General features: G+C 32.8%; 1 protein-coding gene across 3 annotated transcripts in view; it reads left to right on the forward strand.

Moving 5' to 3' along the window:
* LOC119604462 (sensory neuron membrane protein 2) overlaps nucleotides 1-19600 on the forward strand; it is a 74448-nt gene that overhangs the window by 11046 nt on the left and 43802 nt on the right. For all 3 annotated transcript variants that reach the window (XM_037957095.1, XM_037957096.1, XM_037957097.1), the window contains 5 exons: nucleotides 8522-8679; nucleotides 8750-8897; nucleotides 9224-9361; nucleotides 17092-17352; nucleotides 17415-17847. In XM_037957095.1, the coding sequence (XP_037813023.1) occupies nucleotides 8522-8679; nucleotides 8750-8897; nucleotides 9224-9361; nucleotides 17092-17352; nucleotides 17415-17847 (1138 nt within the window). The remainder of the gene's footprint in view (nucleotides 1-8521; nucleotides 8680-8749; nucleotides 8898-9223; nucleotides 9362-17091; nucleotides 17353-17414; nucleotides 17848-19600) is intronic.

Genomic DNA, 19600 nt, shown 5'->3' on the forward strand with positions numbered 1-19600 from the left:
CCAACATGCTTAATTTTATTTTCTAGTCAATAACAACACACAGCTTCATTCGAACGTGTCGTTGTTGTTTATTATTTCTTTTTAAGCATGCACTAAAATTCTCTTCTTTTAATGAAATTCAGAGGTTGTCTCGGATTTTTGCTTATATCTCCATTATTTATGAATGGATTTTGCTGATTTTAAATAAAAAACTTCTCTAAACTATGTCTGTCAAAATACTTGAAGATTTCGATTCCGAAGATATCTGGATTCTTCAGAAAATTGATTTCATCAGACACACGGAAAGACAAACAAATAGACAGACAGACATACAGACGGACAGACAGACAGACATACAGTCATAGATTAATCGACTCCGCAATCTATAAGGATCCAGAATATATATAATTTATACTCTTCTCACGAAGGTGAACATCATTGATATTAAAATCTATAGTCTAGTCCAAATTCTTCATATTTATGTGGTCTGAAGTTCTTAATATAAAGTCTTTTCTTTTATCTAGTTTAAATTTTTGACTGTAGTCTTGACTATAATTTAATTTTAATTTTTCTTTAATTTTCTTGACTGTTGACTATAGTCACCGGTCCCAGGTATCTTGAATGGGGAAAAGCCACGTTATTCAGGGAATTTGTAGTGTGATTCCCAATAGTGTTCTAGTTTCCATGGAAATTTCGATGATAGTTGGGAAATTAGTATTCACTGTAGATTCTTAGGTTCTTAGGTTGGACTACATTGACACTTAGGAAGTATCTTGGTAAGTCTAGAGAATCCTTTGTATTACCTATATATTCCCAGCACATTTTCTGTGGTATTGAGCTGCCACGATTTATTCTTGTGCCTTATGTTAAAAGAAATACCTATTTCTTAGATATCTCCGAATTCCCTTGGTAGAAAGCTTTTCTTTGCCCTAGTGAAAGCATTGCTTATAATTTTGGTATATTCTTAAGTTCATGTCAGAGGATATCTCTGTCATTGAACCAATCGGTTCTTCTTGTGTTATTGCAGAGCTTTATTTTAGTCGAGTGTTGTAGGTTCCAAGAAAGTCGTTTTATTGGATACCCTACACCAAACAACTTATATCTCAGATCTGCCGCTAGTGACGGAAATATCTACAACATCCTCTACAACAACTCGAGCGATAAATGCTGGTGTGTTAAGTTGGGGTTCTGGAGCCTAGCGAATCGACCAAATGAGGAACTTCTTTCCTTAAAGCAATACATGGATATAAAGTATAAATGAAAGGTATTAGAAGGTGAAGTTGGGGTAGGTGTATGTGGTCATAAATGCTTTTATGTTCGTTGCCTGGCGAATAAGCAAATTTCTCAGCTGGGACCAATTTAACACTTAAACGATCCCATGTATAGCTCATTTTAAAGATTAATTTCATCATACAATTTGGCACCCATAAAATTTTATATTCAAGGCAATAAATTCGCAACTAGTAATGAAACCGAAAAAAAACCTAATGAAGGGGAGGGGGAGATCAAGCCCTATGTACGACCGAGCTGGTCTCGCCAGCTCGGTCGTGGCTATGTACTTCGATACAACAGCATGAAATACTGGGAGACTCAATGGAGCGTGCAATCTCCAGGAGCAGGTCTTAGGTCGAGAGCTTGCCGACACCACGTTTTAGAAGTCTTGTTTAGAGGGGTTTTTGACTGAAAGTTTAGAAGCACATAGGGACCTCATCCAGACATATTGAATAGGTTTCAAAAAGAATGGTCGGCGATTAATAAATCCAAGTTCGATGTAGGCGAAAATGTTTTGGAACTACTGACCAAAGAAGAAGTAGAGAATATCAAAGAAGAACTGCAAAAAAAATTAATAGAATGCCAGCCAAGAGACGACTACAAAGAGCTATTACAGTTGGCATTGATATATCTTGGCCATCGTGACGGAAAGGATGTGCGCTTCAGATCTCCAGGTCCAGTACACCATGCCCGGTGGATGGCAAAACCTATTTACTGTCTTAAAATACAACTCTTCCATGGCCAGTTTAAGCTGACTTCCTAAGAACAAGAGGCCCTTGAAGTACTTTGTCCTCAGAGCGTTTTTAGCGGCAAAACAAGACCTAGACCTCATTGAAACTCTATTAAAATTCGAAAGCATTGACAAAAAAATATCAGAAAAATTACTTAACAAAATGATAAATCACCTGTAGTATTATAGTTCTAAACTTGTTGCCCTGGCATTGTTTGAACCAACAGTGCAAAACACCGTAAAGAGCCAAATGGCGACAAAAATCTTAACAAATCTAGCAGAAGAAAATGACAAGTGCTCCAGAAATAATAGACCCCAACTAAAAAACAATTGCCGAAACTCTAAGAAAAAGGTCTCCCAGTCCTAATTACAAGTGAGACTTACCTGTTGTAAAAGAGATTTAACATTACACCGAATTTCTTGATAAATATCCTGCAACTTGGCCAGGAGGGGAAAGGATAGTAAACAACTTGAAAGTTGTGAACGACATGGCAGAGCGGGGAGTCAAGCTAGCTCATAACAGATTACAACCAATTACTTAGAAAGGACATTAATAAATTTAAATAACAATAAAATGAAAAAGACATTTATTATACTTGATTTTTTAAATACATAATTGTTTTCATTCCAAAAATTTATAATATAGAAAGGAAAAAAAGGGTTTTTTTCACAATAGGTTCCATCTTCGCTCTAAGGTGTATATAGTTACGTTTTAGGGACATTGTCTTCATTATCTCGAATTTAGTACTACTTACATATTTTCTATTGCATATAAAATATTATAAATAGTATCGGCTTCAAAAAATCTAGATTTTTAAAACTTTAAGACCCCAGTGGCAAGTGTTAATATCTTTAAATCATGCTCAAACTTTGGCAATCTTAAAATCTAACAAATTGAAACATTTTAGGGGGGTACCGACATCGATTTTTTAAAACCACCCTAATATCCATAAATGAAAGTTATTAAAAGGTGAAAAGAATTTGGGAGAAGTGCATAATCTTTGGTCATGAATGCTTTTAAAGCTATAGCCTATTCTATAGTATTGACTATAATCTAGACTTGACTACATACTAAATAACTTATAATTTAAAAACTGCCCAGCAAAAACTTGGTAATGACTCGCAATATTAAACACTTACCTAATAACATACTTTGCAATGACTACTATATATCGTTCTGATTACATAGATGTACTTTTATAACGTCTTATTAACAATGTGTTATATAAATACTTTCTAATTCATTATTCAGCTTCATCGTGAAGATATAGTATCGGTATAATTTTTTTCACACGATTTACATTGACTGATTTTTTGAATTACATGTAAGCGTTTGTGGAAAGTACTTGGCTCCAATGACATCACTATCTTAAAATAATGACGAAAAATGCTATTGTGTAAGTTAATTTTAGCATTTTAAATCCTTACTTGGTAACTAAAGTTTTTGCTGGGTACTAATAGATGTTTATTATTTCTAGTCATACTAGCATATCCTGGGTGCTTCGCTACCCCAACCAAAATTAAATACATACTAAATTTTGAGTACTTTTATAGAAAATTTTAATTGAATTAAATTTTATGTTTTTTACATTCAATATTATTGAAATTTATCACGTGAATAAATTTGGCATTCAGTAAGGAGCGTGTATTTTTAATTTCATTCGTTTAGATTTCGCATTTTAGAAAATTTCGAAAGTACTATTTGAAAAAGGAAATGAAAAATTTTCATTCAATCAAATGTTTCTGTGTTCAATATGATAGAAAATTCAAAAACTATAATTTGATGAACGAAAATGTACCAAAATTCCCTTTCATTAGATTCTACCCTACATATTAAATTTTATATTTATATGTTCAATATCGTAAAAAAATCAAAAAGTATCACCTGAAATGAATGAAGAGTATCAATTGGAGAAAGAAAAAGTACCAAAAGTGGAATAAATTCTACCTTGAAAGTACTAATAAAAATATTACCAGTTTTCCCCCTTTCACCTAGGAATAGACTTTTTAGAAATTTGAGTTTAAGAAGTATTCCGTGTTTAAATCTATATATCACAGATCAAACTCAAGCGATTCTAATCTGCATTCATTTGTTCCAGAAAAATTGTGGTTTCAAAAAGTACCAAACAATTTACCCGAATTTCGTCCTATATAGACCTTAGTACCCGAATTCCAAAATAATATACCAATATCTTATTTTGTATGAGTAAATTAACTATTTCTTCAAATTTTATAAAAATTGGCTCAAATTGAATAAATAAAATTTCCCATTTTCACCTTTTTGGTACTTTTTTCCCCAGTGAAATATCAAATATTTTGTTTCAATAAATATTACAAAATTAGTACATAATTTAATAGGTATGTATATGTCAATAAGTCGAAAAAGTTTTCTTAGTGTGCTACGAAACAGGTATCTCATAATTTTGCAAAATATAAATATTTACAAAATGTTATTAAGTTTATTTGTTAAAAAATTATAGAGGGCCAAAAAAGGTACCAAAATCACATTTGTTACACATTTTAACCCCTTAAAAGTACGAATTTCAAAAAAGTACCAGACACCCATCAGCTCATTTTAAGAGTAGATATTGGTGCATTTAAAATTTTTCTTGTATCACTAATATTGTGTAAGATAATTAAGAAAATCTGTTTTACCCATTTTCCCCCTTTTTACCCCTAAATGTACAAATTTCCAAAAATCCCTCCTTAGTGGGAAAATTTCATGATTCTAGGTTCATCCGTTTGGGCTGTGCGATGATGAATCAGTCAGTCAGTAACGCTACTCTTTTATATATATATAGATTTGATCAAACTAAAATTAAAAAAAAAATTTACAATAATTTTATTTCCTATCAGAATTTTTTAACAGATATTGTTTTTTAATTTATTCGCACCATGTATAACACATGCTTCCCCTAAACTCATAGATCTTTCATTTACAATTTATTTTCACTAAAAAACGATAACAATTTTAAAAAACATTTAATAAATTTCATTTTGGCACTTGCGATATCGATTTACATAAAATTCCCAAAAAGATTTGTTAAAGCAAAAATTAATAACAATCTAATTGTACAAACATTGTTTTAGTGCTGAAGATCCATTAATTTTATTATAATCAACACAAAGTGTAATAAATTTACAATGACACGATGAGAAAACACAATTTACAAAAAAAAAACATTTAAAACATGTAAGAAAGTATAGTCGGGCGTGGGCGACCATATGATACCTTACACCAGTTATGAATATTAAATGTGATTTATTTTTCATAATAAAGCATTTATCTTCAATATTCCCTTGTTCCGATACATTTAAGCAATTTATGGATGAAAAACTAATTTTCTGAAAGAGGCTTTATATGGGGGCTAGGGGCAAATATGGACCAAGCCCGATAAAATTTTATGAATATATTTATATTTACATAATATTTTATTGTGCTGAATTTCATCGCGATATTTGTGTTTATAAGTTAATTTGGGACATTCAAGTAATTTTCTGAAGGGGACTTTGTATGGGAGCTAGGGTCTAATGGGGCCCGATCTTTATGAAATTTGGCAGGGTCATCAAGACTTCTATAAAACTTAGTTGTGCTGTATTTGATCGATATATCTGTATATTTAACATAATCGGAGGGTTCTGTTCTATGGGGGCTAGGTGAAATAATGGACCGATTTTCGTCCTTGGGTCAAATAAAACGTGCGTGCCAAATTTCATCCAATTATCTTGAAAAATGCGACCTGTACCTTGCGTACAAGGTTTACATGGACAGCCAGCCAGACGGACGGACGGACATAGCTTAATCGACTCAGAAAACGATTCTATGCCGATTGGTATACTTTAAGGTGGGTCTAGGACGAATATTTTTGTATGTTACAAACATCAGCACAAATCCAATATACCCTCCCCACTAAAGTGGTGTAGGGTATAAAAATGCATGAGCGTAAAGTTCAAATAAGTGTATGAAAAAGTTCAGCGATCTTTTGAATATGAAAATATTTACTTTGTGACCTTATTTGTATAATTCACCTTTGGTGAAAATTCACCAAGCATGAAATTTAAATTAAGTTTTATTTAATAGTTCACATTCCACACTTTTCTAAAACGATGGAAAATTTGTATTTATGTAAATATTTTAAAATTTGGAGAAAAGATTATAGTTTTTTAGGTCAACAATTTTTTCACCTTGTTTCTTTTCCAACTATTTAGTTAATTAAATGATTGGTTGTGATTTATTAACGTGTGTTTTTTAATTAAAATTCTAAAATGTCTGTTTAAACATTTTCCGAAAGAGTCATGTTTCGTACATAAGAATCTAATTTAATTAATTGGTTATACTGTGTAAATCGAATGGGGTCATGTACAACAGTGGTTTATTTGTTGGCTTCTAATGTCAAAAATCTGTTGGACTATACATTTTCCCAATGTTTTAAATTGTCGAGACCATAAGCAGCTTCAAATTTAAACAAGTAGGAAAGTATAGTCGGGCATGGCCGACCATATAATACCCTACACTATTAGTATATTTTAAACATTTTTATTTTTCACAAAGAAACTTTTATGTTGAATTTTACCTTAATTCCATAGGTCAAACATGGACCGATCCTCATTAAATTTGGGAAAAGGATATATTTTTAAATAATAGTTAATTATGACGTTTAAGACATTTTTTGTATGGGGGCTAGGGTCAAATAAGGGCCGATCATTACGAAAATCTGCAGTGTCATTTATACTTATATAAAACTTATTTCTGGCAATTTTTAGAGAGATAATAATATATTTGACGTAATTATGGCATAAAAAGCCAAAATCGGGAGGTACGGTTGTATGGGGGCTAGGTGAAATAATGGACCGATTTCAACCATTTTCAATAGACTTCGGCCCTGTGCCAAAGAACATGCTTGGTCCAAATTTCATCAAATTATCTTGAAAATTGCGGCCTGTACCTTGCGCACAAGGTTTACATGGACAGCCAGCCAGCCGGACAGACGGACGGACATGTCTTAATCGACTTAAAATGTGATTCTGAGTCGATCGGTGGGTGTAGGACCAATATTTTTGTGTGTTACAAACGTCAGCACAAACGTATAATACCCCCCATCCACTATAGTGGTGTAGGGTATAACGAGGGTTAAAGATAAACGTCAATTTAGTTTCCCCTTTGTAAGCGAAATAGTGGACACTTGAAAAAGATACTTTAGCTTTTTGTCGTCTCTTCGTAATCTAAGAGGTGACGATTGACTTCCTCGTAGGACAAGCACTCAGTGGCTTGGGGTAACCCTAAATGTTAAGTTAATAGGTAGTTCGGAACTATCCGACCGAACTGCTGGGTCACACCCAGTATAAGTTGCCTCGAATATTGAGAAGACGGTGAAAAATTCTTATCTTAGCTTCTTCTTCACAAAAACACCAGAACCAATACCGTTAATACTTCATTTTAGAACCATCTGTACAAATTTTGGTGGTGAAATCGGTTGGTAGGTTACCCCTACATCACTCCTACAAGGAACTTTAAATTGGAGAACTACATCAAAGTCCGTAAGTGGGGTAATATAGTTGGATGCTTAGTTCAAGGTCAAAATTTAGCATGTCCACATGGTCTTGATCTCCAACTTCCGGATGAGTTAAATCTCGCTACGATTCAAGCATATATTGCCATTATATGCAGCTCTATAGGTAGGATGAATGTCGAAGTGCTTTATGTGAACACCTGCCGTGTTGGCCTATTTCACGCTGGTCTTTTTCAGGCTTACCGCGAATTTGGGTTCAAACCACAGACACTACGTGGATCCCAAAGGAACCTTAACCAACTGGTCTCTGGTTCGACCACAAGTCAAATCATTCCAAGGAAAGTCCGAGGAGTGAATGGACATCACCAGTTTATTGTCCCGGCAGGCTAGAGGTACTGGTACAACCTCTTTAACCTGGGATTGCAATACACCAATATGGGGACTATAGGTAGGATGCACAATATGACATTCAGAGCTTCTGAAGAACTAGTTCTTAGAGCACCTGTTATTCCAATGCATGAACTTTGTATAACTGATCTATAACAAATTTATTCTTAGTTGAAGTTCACCATATATCTGAGATCTGTAGATAAGAATAGGGCGTACTATACCTGTATACATCTACTTAACTATGTTGTGACTAAGTCCCGTTTACATCCCAAACATGTTACGAAAGTAGATGACCGTTGTCTCTGTGTTGGATGTTAAGTTTCCATTGTAGGACAATTCCTAATTTAGCATTGTTTAATAAGGGGATTTCGCAATTCTGTATCCGCGAAATCTACCTCAGTAGTAATGAAAAGCTGACTTAAACTTATCGCCGGTACTGGGTTATTAGGCCTTGTACCGTAACTTTAATATTATTATGGGGATGCGATTGGTAGGAGAACTGTAAACAGCCACTAGTAATCTAATCTAATTTTAATAAAAACCAAATATCTTGATTTAGAAATTCACTTTTTTTCCAAAAATCTTTAAAATAAAATTCATCTAAATTTAACAACTCTCTCTTAATTTGTTTTCTTTACAGAGTGTCATAATAGCCGATGGTTCCGAGCAGTACAAACGTTTCATACAAACACCACAACCTTTAACATTTAAGGTTTATATATTTAATGTAACAAATCCCCACAAGGTACAACAGGGTGCCTTACCAATTGTTAAAGAAATAGGACCCTATGTTTACAAGTAAGTTTTACACAAATCTATATATTTCATTAGTTTCAAATTTTCATAAAAAAACCTATATTTTACTTAGACAATATAGAGCGAAAAAAGTGAAACATTTTTCACATGATGGTTCAAAAATTACATTTGTTCAAGATCAATTGTATACTTTTGACGCAGAGGCATCGGCTCCGTTTAAGGAGAGTGATCATATAGTGGCTTTGAATATGCACATGAATGTAAGTTACACGATTATATACCAGTTTATTCATAATGAATTACTAGATTTATTAAAGTTTCGATTGAAATTGATAAATTAAAAATTTTATTATGAATAAGATCTTTAAAGGATAAAAGGGGTGAATAGAGGATATAATATTTTTAAACCAGGAAGAGACTTATTGATAGTTCATCACCTTGGCACTCTAAAATTAGATACATTCCTATATATCTTATAGTTCCCTATTTTCCCCTTTTATTTTTGCACTTATTTATTTTCAACACCATTTATTTAATTTTTATTTTATTTTTTCTACGTGTACCCTTTTACGTCATAATTTTTCAGGCATTTTTACAAGTATTCGAAAGAGAAATCACAGACATTTTACAGGGTTTTGCCAATAGAATAAATTCACGCCTGAATAGAACGCCAGGCGTACGAGTATTGAAACGTTTAATGGATCGTATTCGTGGGAAACGTAAAGTAATTTTTATCTTTTACAGTTTATAATTCTCCAGCAAATTTTTATATTATTTGGCATTTTACTAAACAAAAGTACAAAATAACCACAATATTTCAAATATTTATTTTCTTATACTTATACTTAACTCGTTTAAAACGTAAATATAGAGGTTTTACTAATCAATATTAATAAATGTATATAGTGGTGGACTTACATTATAGGGAATTGTAATACTTAAACCGATCATATGATTTCGTACACCAACAATTAACAAACAAAAAAATGTCTTATATAATTTTTCTCCGATTTTTTGTCGGATAATCAAATAATTTGTCCAAAATTGTAGTAGAGGAAATTCGTGTAAAGGAGATTATTCGAGTTGAAATTTTGAGGATGGAATCCCCAAACTCTCCAGAGCAGACTTTGTGAGGGCCTCAAACAAGCAAATTAGGACAGCATCTAACATATAAATATGACATTTCTAAAATACCATATTAAATTTAACAGAAGTAAAAGGGGAGTTTATTAATTTCGAAGATTGGCTCTAAGGAGTAGTGTCTTGGCTGATCAAAGATACCTTCATCATGTAATTCTTTTGTTTTTCATCCGATTTGAAAGGTTTTTATTTGGTGTATTAACATTAGGTCCTATAAAGTTTATAAATATATAAGGAATCTTGTTAGACATGTCTGTTTGTCTGTTAAAGGCACGATAAAGTCCAGAATATAGGGCAGTTCAGGGTTTCTCATACGTTATAATTTAAAAAAAGTAAAGCCGAGTCACATCGATTACTCACCGAAACTTATGGTGAATGTTGTCTTTAATTTTGACTCGGAAAACAAAGATCTACCAGCTCAGTCAAAAAAAAGTTTGAAGACCACGAATGAGATACGTTACTCCATGAAGACTTTTGTCAAATTCAGAATAAAAGTTGAGAGTTATTTAAAGACTATTTGGCTGACTGATAGTCCAACTAGTCGAATCGATAGAAAAGCCATATATCCATGGCACTATGATAATGCTTTGTATAAGGTGAAACCAAAAAGTTTCTATTATGAGCTGCTTAAATTTGACCATACCATCATAGAGAAACTGTACCGAATGCCAGTGATTCATTTGAAGCGAGAATTAAGCAAAAACCGCCTAGACTTGGACTACATTATAACAACGGTTCGATACGTGTTTAAAACTATTTAGAGGGAAATGGTAGTTAAGATGTTATGAATCACACGGGTTATAGCGTAGATCTGGCAATGTCCGACTAATATTTGTTTCGATAGATGTAGAGCGCTCTCTCTTTGATACACATTACTTCACAACAGGGTATCCGAAATTTTTTTAATATATTTTTGGCCTCAAAAGACAAGCAGTTCTTTTGCTAACTATGAACAGAAATCGAGTGAACATGTGAACTTCTACCAAACGGCCTTTTTCACTATAGTTCACTATTCCAACCACAGGGTGAGCTAAAGACAACTCACCACCGCCCATTTGTGCCTTGCAAAGAACACACAATTGGCAATTTTTGTACATGGTTCTACCGGTCCCTGTACAAGTACTTTGTTCGAGTACTTGAGCTATCTAGTCTCTGGCCACTGCTGCACCGTTGCTTTACTATAGAGAAACTTAAAATCGGTTCAGATTCAACTAAGTTACTGACTTATAAGTGCCTAAAGGTACTAATAACCGGTTTTTTACCCGTAACTCAAGATTTTGGAGGTGTTTTTAAAATTTCAAAAACATATTCATGTTCTACACGGATCCAACTTTCGTTTATTTTGTCTCACTGTGTTATCGGAGACTTTCATACAGAAAACATCCGATACACTTATTCTAGGTATACGGGTGGACTAAGCCCGTATATACCTTCATTCATTATGTACCATTTCTAAAGCTTAGCCCCACAGAAACTCCTCCGATTGGTCTTTTTCGATAACCAAACTTATCCCTAAATATTTCATCGTGCATATGTCTTCATACCAACATTCTTTATCCGCCATTTTGGGTTTAAACTACAGCCACCACGTATCGGGACAAGAAACACTGTCCTGCGGGCTACTGGTTCCCTTGATATCAGAATTTTAGTTGCTCTGGTTCGAGCCCAGGTCAAACTATTCTTAGGAAAGGAAGAGGATGTATTAGACACTACCAGTTTATAGTCCCGGCAGACTAGTACACCACACCAATATGGGGAATCTCCATCCGGGGAGACAATGGACAATATATAACGTTTTGCTGTTGCTATGGTTTGTTGACTTTTGCTGTTATTAATTACAGGTGATATTACAGCTGCAACCGAAATGTGTGAGTTAGGCGGTCCCTAATGCGGCTGACCTGCGGGTTCCACTCCGCATTTCTAAGTTGTTTTTTAGTTAAACAATAATACTTCAATATAATTTTTATAAAAAACAAATTCACTTTGGCTCTTCATATTATATTTGAAACCAAGTCCACTTTTCTTTAGGGTCTGGTAAAATATTTTAGGGATAAATTAATAATACATGAAGGATAGAATATTTTTATTATTTTCGTAAAATTTTTATTACAGTAAATTCTATCTGAATTTACAATAGATTTTCTCCTCAGGCACCCATAATGCTTTTTATAAAGTCGTTTTAAAATTGAATACTCCTCTCTGTTTTGCCCCTTACTGTTTATGTAGACAATATAGATATTCAAATATATAATGAGTGGTTTTTGTTAATTTTAAGTACATACATTAACTGTTATTTATACTTACTACATGTTATAAACACTAAACCCAATATCTATTGATTAACAACAAAAAAACAGACAATGCTAAACAAATATTATATTGTTACCGGTATTTGGTCCATTGATCTGTAAATTAAGCTAAAAACTTATTTATTTCTTACTATTTCTAAACTATAATTATCATCATGTTTGTCAACAAGTTTTTGCATGTCTCTGCATGTATGTATTTCTTTCTATCTTATTGTTTATTTATTTTTACTTTAACTATAAGATTAGTTTTTTTGTGGATGTATGGCTGTTTGATTATATTTATTGCCAAAATGTGTTGCATGTCAAAAAACCGCTAACAAATTATTTGCTAAACTACTTATAACATTTATTTTTTATGGTTGTTTCAATACAATGAATTCTGTTATTTTATAACACTTAATATGCTACTATTAAATAATAATAAATATTAAGAAAAAAGTAAACTTGCAAAAATATTTTCGCATGAATTATATTTATTTAAAGTTAGTGTTAGTTTCTGGTTGATTGCCATGTTTAATTACTAATTTGTTAATAAATGTTGTTATTTTGTAGCCGATTTTGTCTATTTTCACGCATGAGTTATCTTTTTAAGTTTCTGTTAGATTTTTGTATGACAAACATAAGTATGTCTAAAATTCCGGAAGTTTCGATTTGGCATTGCAAATTTAATTGTAACACATAAGTGGCCATTCACAATCTTGTGTATTTATATTGCAAATTTATGCAATGGTGAGCAAAATTTCTCAATTAATGGAATTTTTCCAATGGCATTCTCGATAGTGGGAAATTAAATTGCAATGGACCGTATCGTGTCTTCCTTATACGACATCAAATATATAGTATATAGTATAGTCTAGTCTATACTCCTTTTTTATAACGCAGGTAAATCTTGCCTATGATACCCGGTGTAAAAAAAACAACGGATTATGTCGGCTTCCTACCGACTAAAGCACCTCCTTCGTCATCCATGTAGTCTAGTCTATAGTCTAGTCTATAGTCTAGTCTAGTCTAGTCTATAGTCTAGTTCTATAGTTCTAGTCTATAGTCTAGTCTTAGTCTAGTCTAGTCCTAGCTAGTCTAGTCTATAGTCTAGTCTAGAGTCTAGTCCTGATAGTCTAGTCTAATTCTAGTCTATAGTCTAGTCCTATAGTCTAGTCTAATAGCTAGCTATAGTCTAGTCTATAGTCTAGTCTATAGTCCCCGAGTCTTAGTCTGTCTATAGTCTAGTCTACAGTCTAGTCTATAGTCCTAGTCTATAGTCTAGTCTATAGTCCAGTCTATAGTCTAGTCATAGTCTAGTCTATAGTCTAGTCTAATAGTCAGTCTATAGTCTTCTAGTCTAGTCTATAGTCCCTAGTCTATATTCTAGTCTATAGTCTAGTCTATAGTCTAGTCTATAGTCTAGTCTATAGTCGAGTCTATAGTCCTAGTCTATAGTCTAGTCTATAGTCTAGTCCTAATAGTCCTAGTCTATAGTCTAGTCTATAGTCTATAGTCTAGTCTAAATCCTAGTCTAGTCTAGTCTATAGTCCTAGTCTATAGTCTAGTCTATAGTCTATGTCTATAGTCTAGTCTAATAGTCTTAGTCCTATAGTCTAGTCATTATTCTAAGTCTAGTCTATGTCTAGTCCCTATAGTCTATAGTCTAGTCTATAGTCTAGTCTATAGTCTAGTCTATAGTCTAGTCTATAGTCTAGTCTATAGTCTAGTCTATAGTCTAGTCTATAGTCTAGTCTATAGTCTAGTCTATAGTCTAGTCTATAGTCTAGTCTATAGTCTAGTCTATAGTCTAGTCTATAGTCTAGTCTATAGTCTAGTCTATAGTCTAGTCTATAGTCTAGTCTATAGTTCTAGTCTATAGTCTAGTCTATAGTCTAGTCTATAGTCTAGTCTATAGTCTAGTCTATAGTCTAGTCTATAGTCTAGTCTATAGTCTAGTCTATAGTCTAGTCTATAGTCTAGTCTATAGTCTAGTCTATAGTCTAGTCTATAGTCTAGTCTATAGTCTAGTCTATAGTCTAGTCTATAGTCTAGTCTATAGTCTAGTCTATAGTCTAGTCTATAGTCTAGTCTATAGTCTAGTCTATAGTCTAGTCTAGTCTAGTCTATAGTCTAGTCTATAGTCTAGTCTATAGTCTAGTCTATAGTCTAGTCTATAGTCTAGTCTATAGTCTAGTCTATAGTCTAGTCTATAGTCTAGTCTATAGTCTAGTCTATAGTCTAGTCTATAGTCTAGTCTATAGTCTAGTCTATAGTCTAGTCTATAGTCTAGTCTATAGTCTAGTCTATAGTCTAGTCTATAGTCTAGTCTATAGTCTAGTCTATAGTCTAGTCTATAGTCTAGTCTATAGTCTAGTCTATAGTCTAGTCTATAGTCTAGTCTATAGTCTAGTCTATAGTCTAGTCTATAGTCTAGTCTATAGTCTAGTCTATAGTCTAGTCTATAGTCTAGTCTATAGTCTAGTCTATAGTCTAGTCTATAGTCTAGTCTATAGTCTAGTCTATAGTCTAGTCTATAGTCCAGTTTATAGTCTAGTCTATAATCTAGTCTATAGTCTAGTCTATAGTCTAGTCTATAGTCTAGTCTATAGTCTAGTCTATAGTCTAGTCTATAGTCTAGTCTATAGTCTAGTCTATAGTCTAGTCTATAGTCTAGTCTATAGTCTAGTCTATAGTGTAGTCTATAGTCTAGTCTATAGTCTAGTCTATAGTCTAGTCTATAGTCTAGTCTATAGTCTAGTCTATAGTCTAGTCTATAGTCTAGTCTATAGTCTAGTCTATAGTCTAGTCTATAGTCTAGTCTATAGTCTAGTCTATAGTCTAGTCTATAGTCTAGTCTATAGTCTAGTCTATAGTCTAGTCTATAGTCTAGTCTATAGTCTAGTCTATAGTCTAGTCTATAGTCTAGTCTATAGTCTAGTCTATAGTCTAGTCTATAGTCTAGTCTATAGTCTAGTCTATAGTCTAGTCTATAGTCTAGTCTATAGTCTAGTCTATAGTCTAGTCTATAGTCTAGTCTATAGTCTAGTCTATAGTCTAGTCTATAGTCTAGTCTATAGTCTAGTCTATAGTCTAGTCTATAGTCTAGTCTATAGTCTAGTCTTTAGTCTAGTCTATAGTCTAGTCTATAGTCTAGTCTATAGTCTAGTCTATAGTCTAGTCTATAGTCTAGTCTATAGTCTAGTCTATAGTCTAGTCTATAGTCTAGTCTATAGTCTAGTCTATAGTCTAGTCTATAGTCTAGTCTATAGTCTAGTCTATAGTCTAGTCTATAGTCTAGTCTATAGTCTAGTCTATAGTCTAGTCTATAGTCTAGTCTATAGTCTAGTCTATAGTCTAGTCTATAGTCTAGTCTATAGTCTAGTCTATTCTAGTCTTTAGTCTAGTCTATCTAGTCTATAGTCTAGTCTATAGTCTAGTCTATAGTCTAGTCTTTAGTCTAGTCTATAGTCTAGTCTATAGTCTAGTCTATAGTCTAGTCTATAGTCTAGTCTATAGTCTAGTCTATAGTCTAGTCTATAGTCTAGTCTATAGTCTAGTCTATAGTCTAGTCTATAGTCTAGTCTATAGTCTAGTCTATAGTCTAGTCTATAGTCTAGTCTATAGTCTAGTCTATAGTCTAGTCTATAGTCTAGTCTATAGTCTAGTCTATAGTCTAGTCTATAGTCTAGTCTATAGTCTAGTCTATAGTCTAGTCTATAGTCTAGTCTATAGTCTAGTCTATAGTCTAGTCTATAGTCTAGTCTATAGTCTAGTCTATAGTCTAGTCTATAGTCTAGTCTATAGTCTAGTCTATAGTCTAGTCTATAGTCTAGTCTATAGTCTAGTCTATAGTCTAGTCTATAGTCTAGTCTATAGTCTAGTCTACAGTCTAGTCTATAGTCTAGTCTATAGTCCAGTCTATAGTCTAGTCTATAGTCTAGTCTATAGTCTAGTCTATAGTCTAGTCTATAGTCTAGTCTATATTCTAGTATTTAGTCTAGTCTATAGTCTATAGTCTAGACTATAGTCTAGTCTATAGTCTAGTCTATATTTGAGAAGTTAAACCTCCGTCAAATTGGACTTTCAGATGACATAACAAAACGAAGGTTTCTTCCCACTGATATAAGTCCTTGATATATGGCGAAAATCAGTTTTTTAGTTCTTACTACATGATATCTGAAAGACCTGATGTGGTATATAAATTCGGAGGCCAGATTCGGATTCAGCGCCCCTCTCTGATTTTGATTTTTTTAAAATTTTTTTGGCCTGTGTTATTGGTATGATTCCTTCATGGCTTCAAAAGATGAGAAGTTATCTTGGCGCATAATCCATGTGTTGTTACTAAGATGGGGAATTTATTTATGTTATGCAATAGATATATGTATGTATATCGATGTGTTATATATTAAGGTACATTCACACCTATCAAATAATTGATGAAAATGACGTGTGGACCTACGAAAAGTAAAAATTCGTCTTTACTTTTATTACCATTGGTGTAGATTTTATATGGTTGGAAGGACCAATTATATTTAGCAAATAATGTATATGTTGCTAACATTTTATAAACATTTTCCTCTTTATCCTTATTTGTAACTAATTTAAATACTTCTCTGTATATATTCTTAGAACCCTTTAAATGGGTAGAAAATATATTCCATACATTACTAAGTGATGTAAAAGTAAGTTGTAAAAAAAAACTTTAATGCTAAACAAATTAACAACTTCTTAATTAGTTAAATCTATTTAAAAAGCTATTTGATTAAAGGTGAATTGGTATTTAAATAATTGGAAATATTTAGCATGTACATAATAATTAAATAATTAATTAACTTTTTTTGTTTATAAAGTCACAAAATTAAATACAAAATTTGTAAAATGAAATTAACGCTTCTTATGAATGCTTGTAAATTAACGCTTATATATAGTAATTAAAAAATATTCATTATTTTAAAACCAGTTTTTGTTTTTATCTAATTTTATGTAAAATATTACATTTTATTTGTTTAACCACAAATTTTAGTCCGTATTGCAAATTGGGGAAAATGATCCCAGTTTGGCTTTGCTATTGGTGCATTTGAATGCCAATTTGAAGGCCATTTTCAATGATCCTAAAACTATGTTTGTGCACACCACAGTCAAGGAGTATTTGTTCGATGGTGTGAGATTTTGTATTAATCCTCAGGGATTAGCCAAGGCCATTTGTAATCAAATCAAAGATGGTGGTTCCAAGACTATACGTGAACTTAAAGATGGCAGTTTGGCCTTCTCATTTTTCAATCATGTAAGTGGAAAAAAAAAGATAATTTAATAGAGCCTCTATTAATGGAGTTATTTTCGTTACAGAAAAACGGCACCGGTCACGATGTCTATGAGGTCCACACTGGCAAAGGTGATGCTATGAGAGTTTTAGAAATACAAAAACTTGATGATAACCATCATCTACAAGTCTGGTTGAATTCCAGTGACAACAATGGCACCTCAAAATGCAATCAAATCAATGGCACCGATGCCTCCATGTATCCACCTTTTCGCCAGAAAGGTGATTCCATGTATATCTTTAGTGCCGATATCTGTCGTTCCGTTCAATTGTTCTATCAAAAGGAGATCATGTACAAAGGTATACCCGGCTATCGTTATTCGATTGGCGAGAATTTTGTTAATGACATTGGCCCCGAACATGATAATGAATGTTTTTGTGTGGATAAATTGACGAATATTATTAAGCGTAAAAATGGTTGCCTCTATGCTGGTGCCTTGGACTTGACAACCTGTCTGGGTAAGTAAGTAAAGTGTGAGTGAATGATTTATTGTGCGTGAAACAAAATGCAAAGTGATGTCAGCATAATCTGTGATAATTAGTCAATAGATGAAGATGCATCACATGGAAAACATCCAATTAAAACTCGCCGAATTTGCAAACAATTATTTTAAAAAAATTTACAAACCAAGCCTTAAAAAGTTTGCTTTAAAACAACTAAATTAAACTTTTTCTAAGCACGCCGAATATCCATCAATTCGGCTGGCTTGTCATTAAGCAATTAAATTGTTTTAGTACGCATTTCCGTTTTAGTTAGAAGCAACATTATTCTATTTCAAATTTGCATATTTTTAGCCTGAAGTCTAAATCTAACTAATACGAGCAAGTTGATTAGTTAAACAAATATTGTTATATTTCATTTCGAATTCAGCTGCTGTCAACGTGTCAAACTTAAACGTCTAATTGTTTTTGTTGTCTTAGTTAATCTCGGCCTGCTGGTAGTCAGTTGTTTATTGTGAAGAGCATCTCCTTTCACAAAATCATTTTTGTTACCAAGTTGCTGTTTCTTGATATTGAATATTTAAAAAAACACTGGTCAACCAAAACAAATCTTTGATATATAATTTAACAAAAATTAAGTAATGTCTGACTATATGGAACTCTACATTCAGATCAATCTATCTCCCTAAAAATGCTTAACTCGGACTTTACTAGTAATTCTCGGAAGATGAGGCAGCATTTTCAAAAAAATATGAACTTTTAAAGATTTTTTTCGGTTAAGCATAACCGACTATAATATAACTCAGACTATAAACTAGAATATAGATCAGACTATAGACTAGACTATAGACTTGATTATAGACTAGACTATAGACTAGACTATAGACTAGACTATAGACTAGAATATAGACTAGACTATAGACTAGACTATAGACTAGACTATAGACTAGACTATAGACTAGACTATAGACTAGACTATAGCCTAGACTATAGACTAGACTATAGACTAGACTATAGACTAGACTATAGACTAGGACTATAGACTAGACTATAGACTAGGACTATAGACTAGACTATAGACTAGACTATAGACTAGACTATAGACTAGACTATAGACTAGACTATAGACTAGACTATGGACTAGACTATAGGACTAGACCATAGACTAGACCTATAGACTAGACTATAGACTAGACTATAGACTAGACTATAGACTAGACTATAGACTAGACTATAGACTAGACTATAGACTAGACTATAGACTAGGACTATAGAGACTAGACTATAGACTAGACTATAGACTAGACTATAGACTAGACTATAGACTAGACTATAGACTAGACTATAGACTAGACTATAGACTAGACTATAGACTAGACTATAGACTAGACTATAGACTAGACTATAGACTAGACTATAGACTATAGACTAGACTATAGACTAGACTATAGACTAGACTATAGACTAGACTATAGACTAGACTATAGACTAGACTATAGACTAGACTATAGACTAGACTATAGACTAGACTATAGACTAGACTATAGACTAGACTATAGACTAGACTATAGACTAGACTATAGACTAGACTATAGACTAGACTATAGACTAGACTATAGACTAGACTATAGACTAGACTATAGACTAGACTATAGACTAGACTATAGATTAGACTATAGACTAGACTATAGACTAGACTATAGACTAGACTATAGACTAGACTATAGACTTGACTATAGACTAGACTAGACTATAGACTAGACTATAGACT

This window comes from Lucilia sericata, unplaced genomic scaffold (genome assembly GCF_015586225.1).
Source record: "Lucilia sericata isolate MDLA Ls3-8-SP2 unplaced genomic scaffold, ASM1558622v1 Contig000397F_arrow, whole genome shotgun sequence".
NCBI classification, from domain to species: Eukaryota; Metazoa; Arthropoda; class Insecta; order Diptera; family Calliphoridae; genus Lucilia; species Lucilia sericata.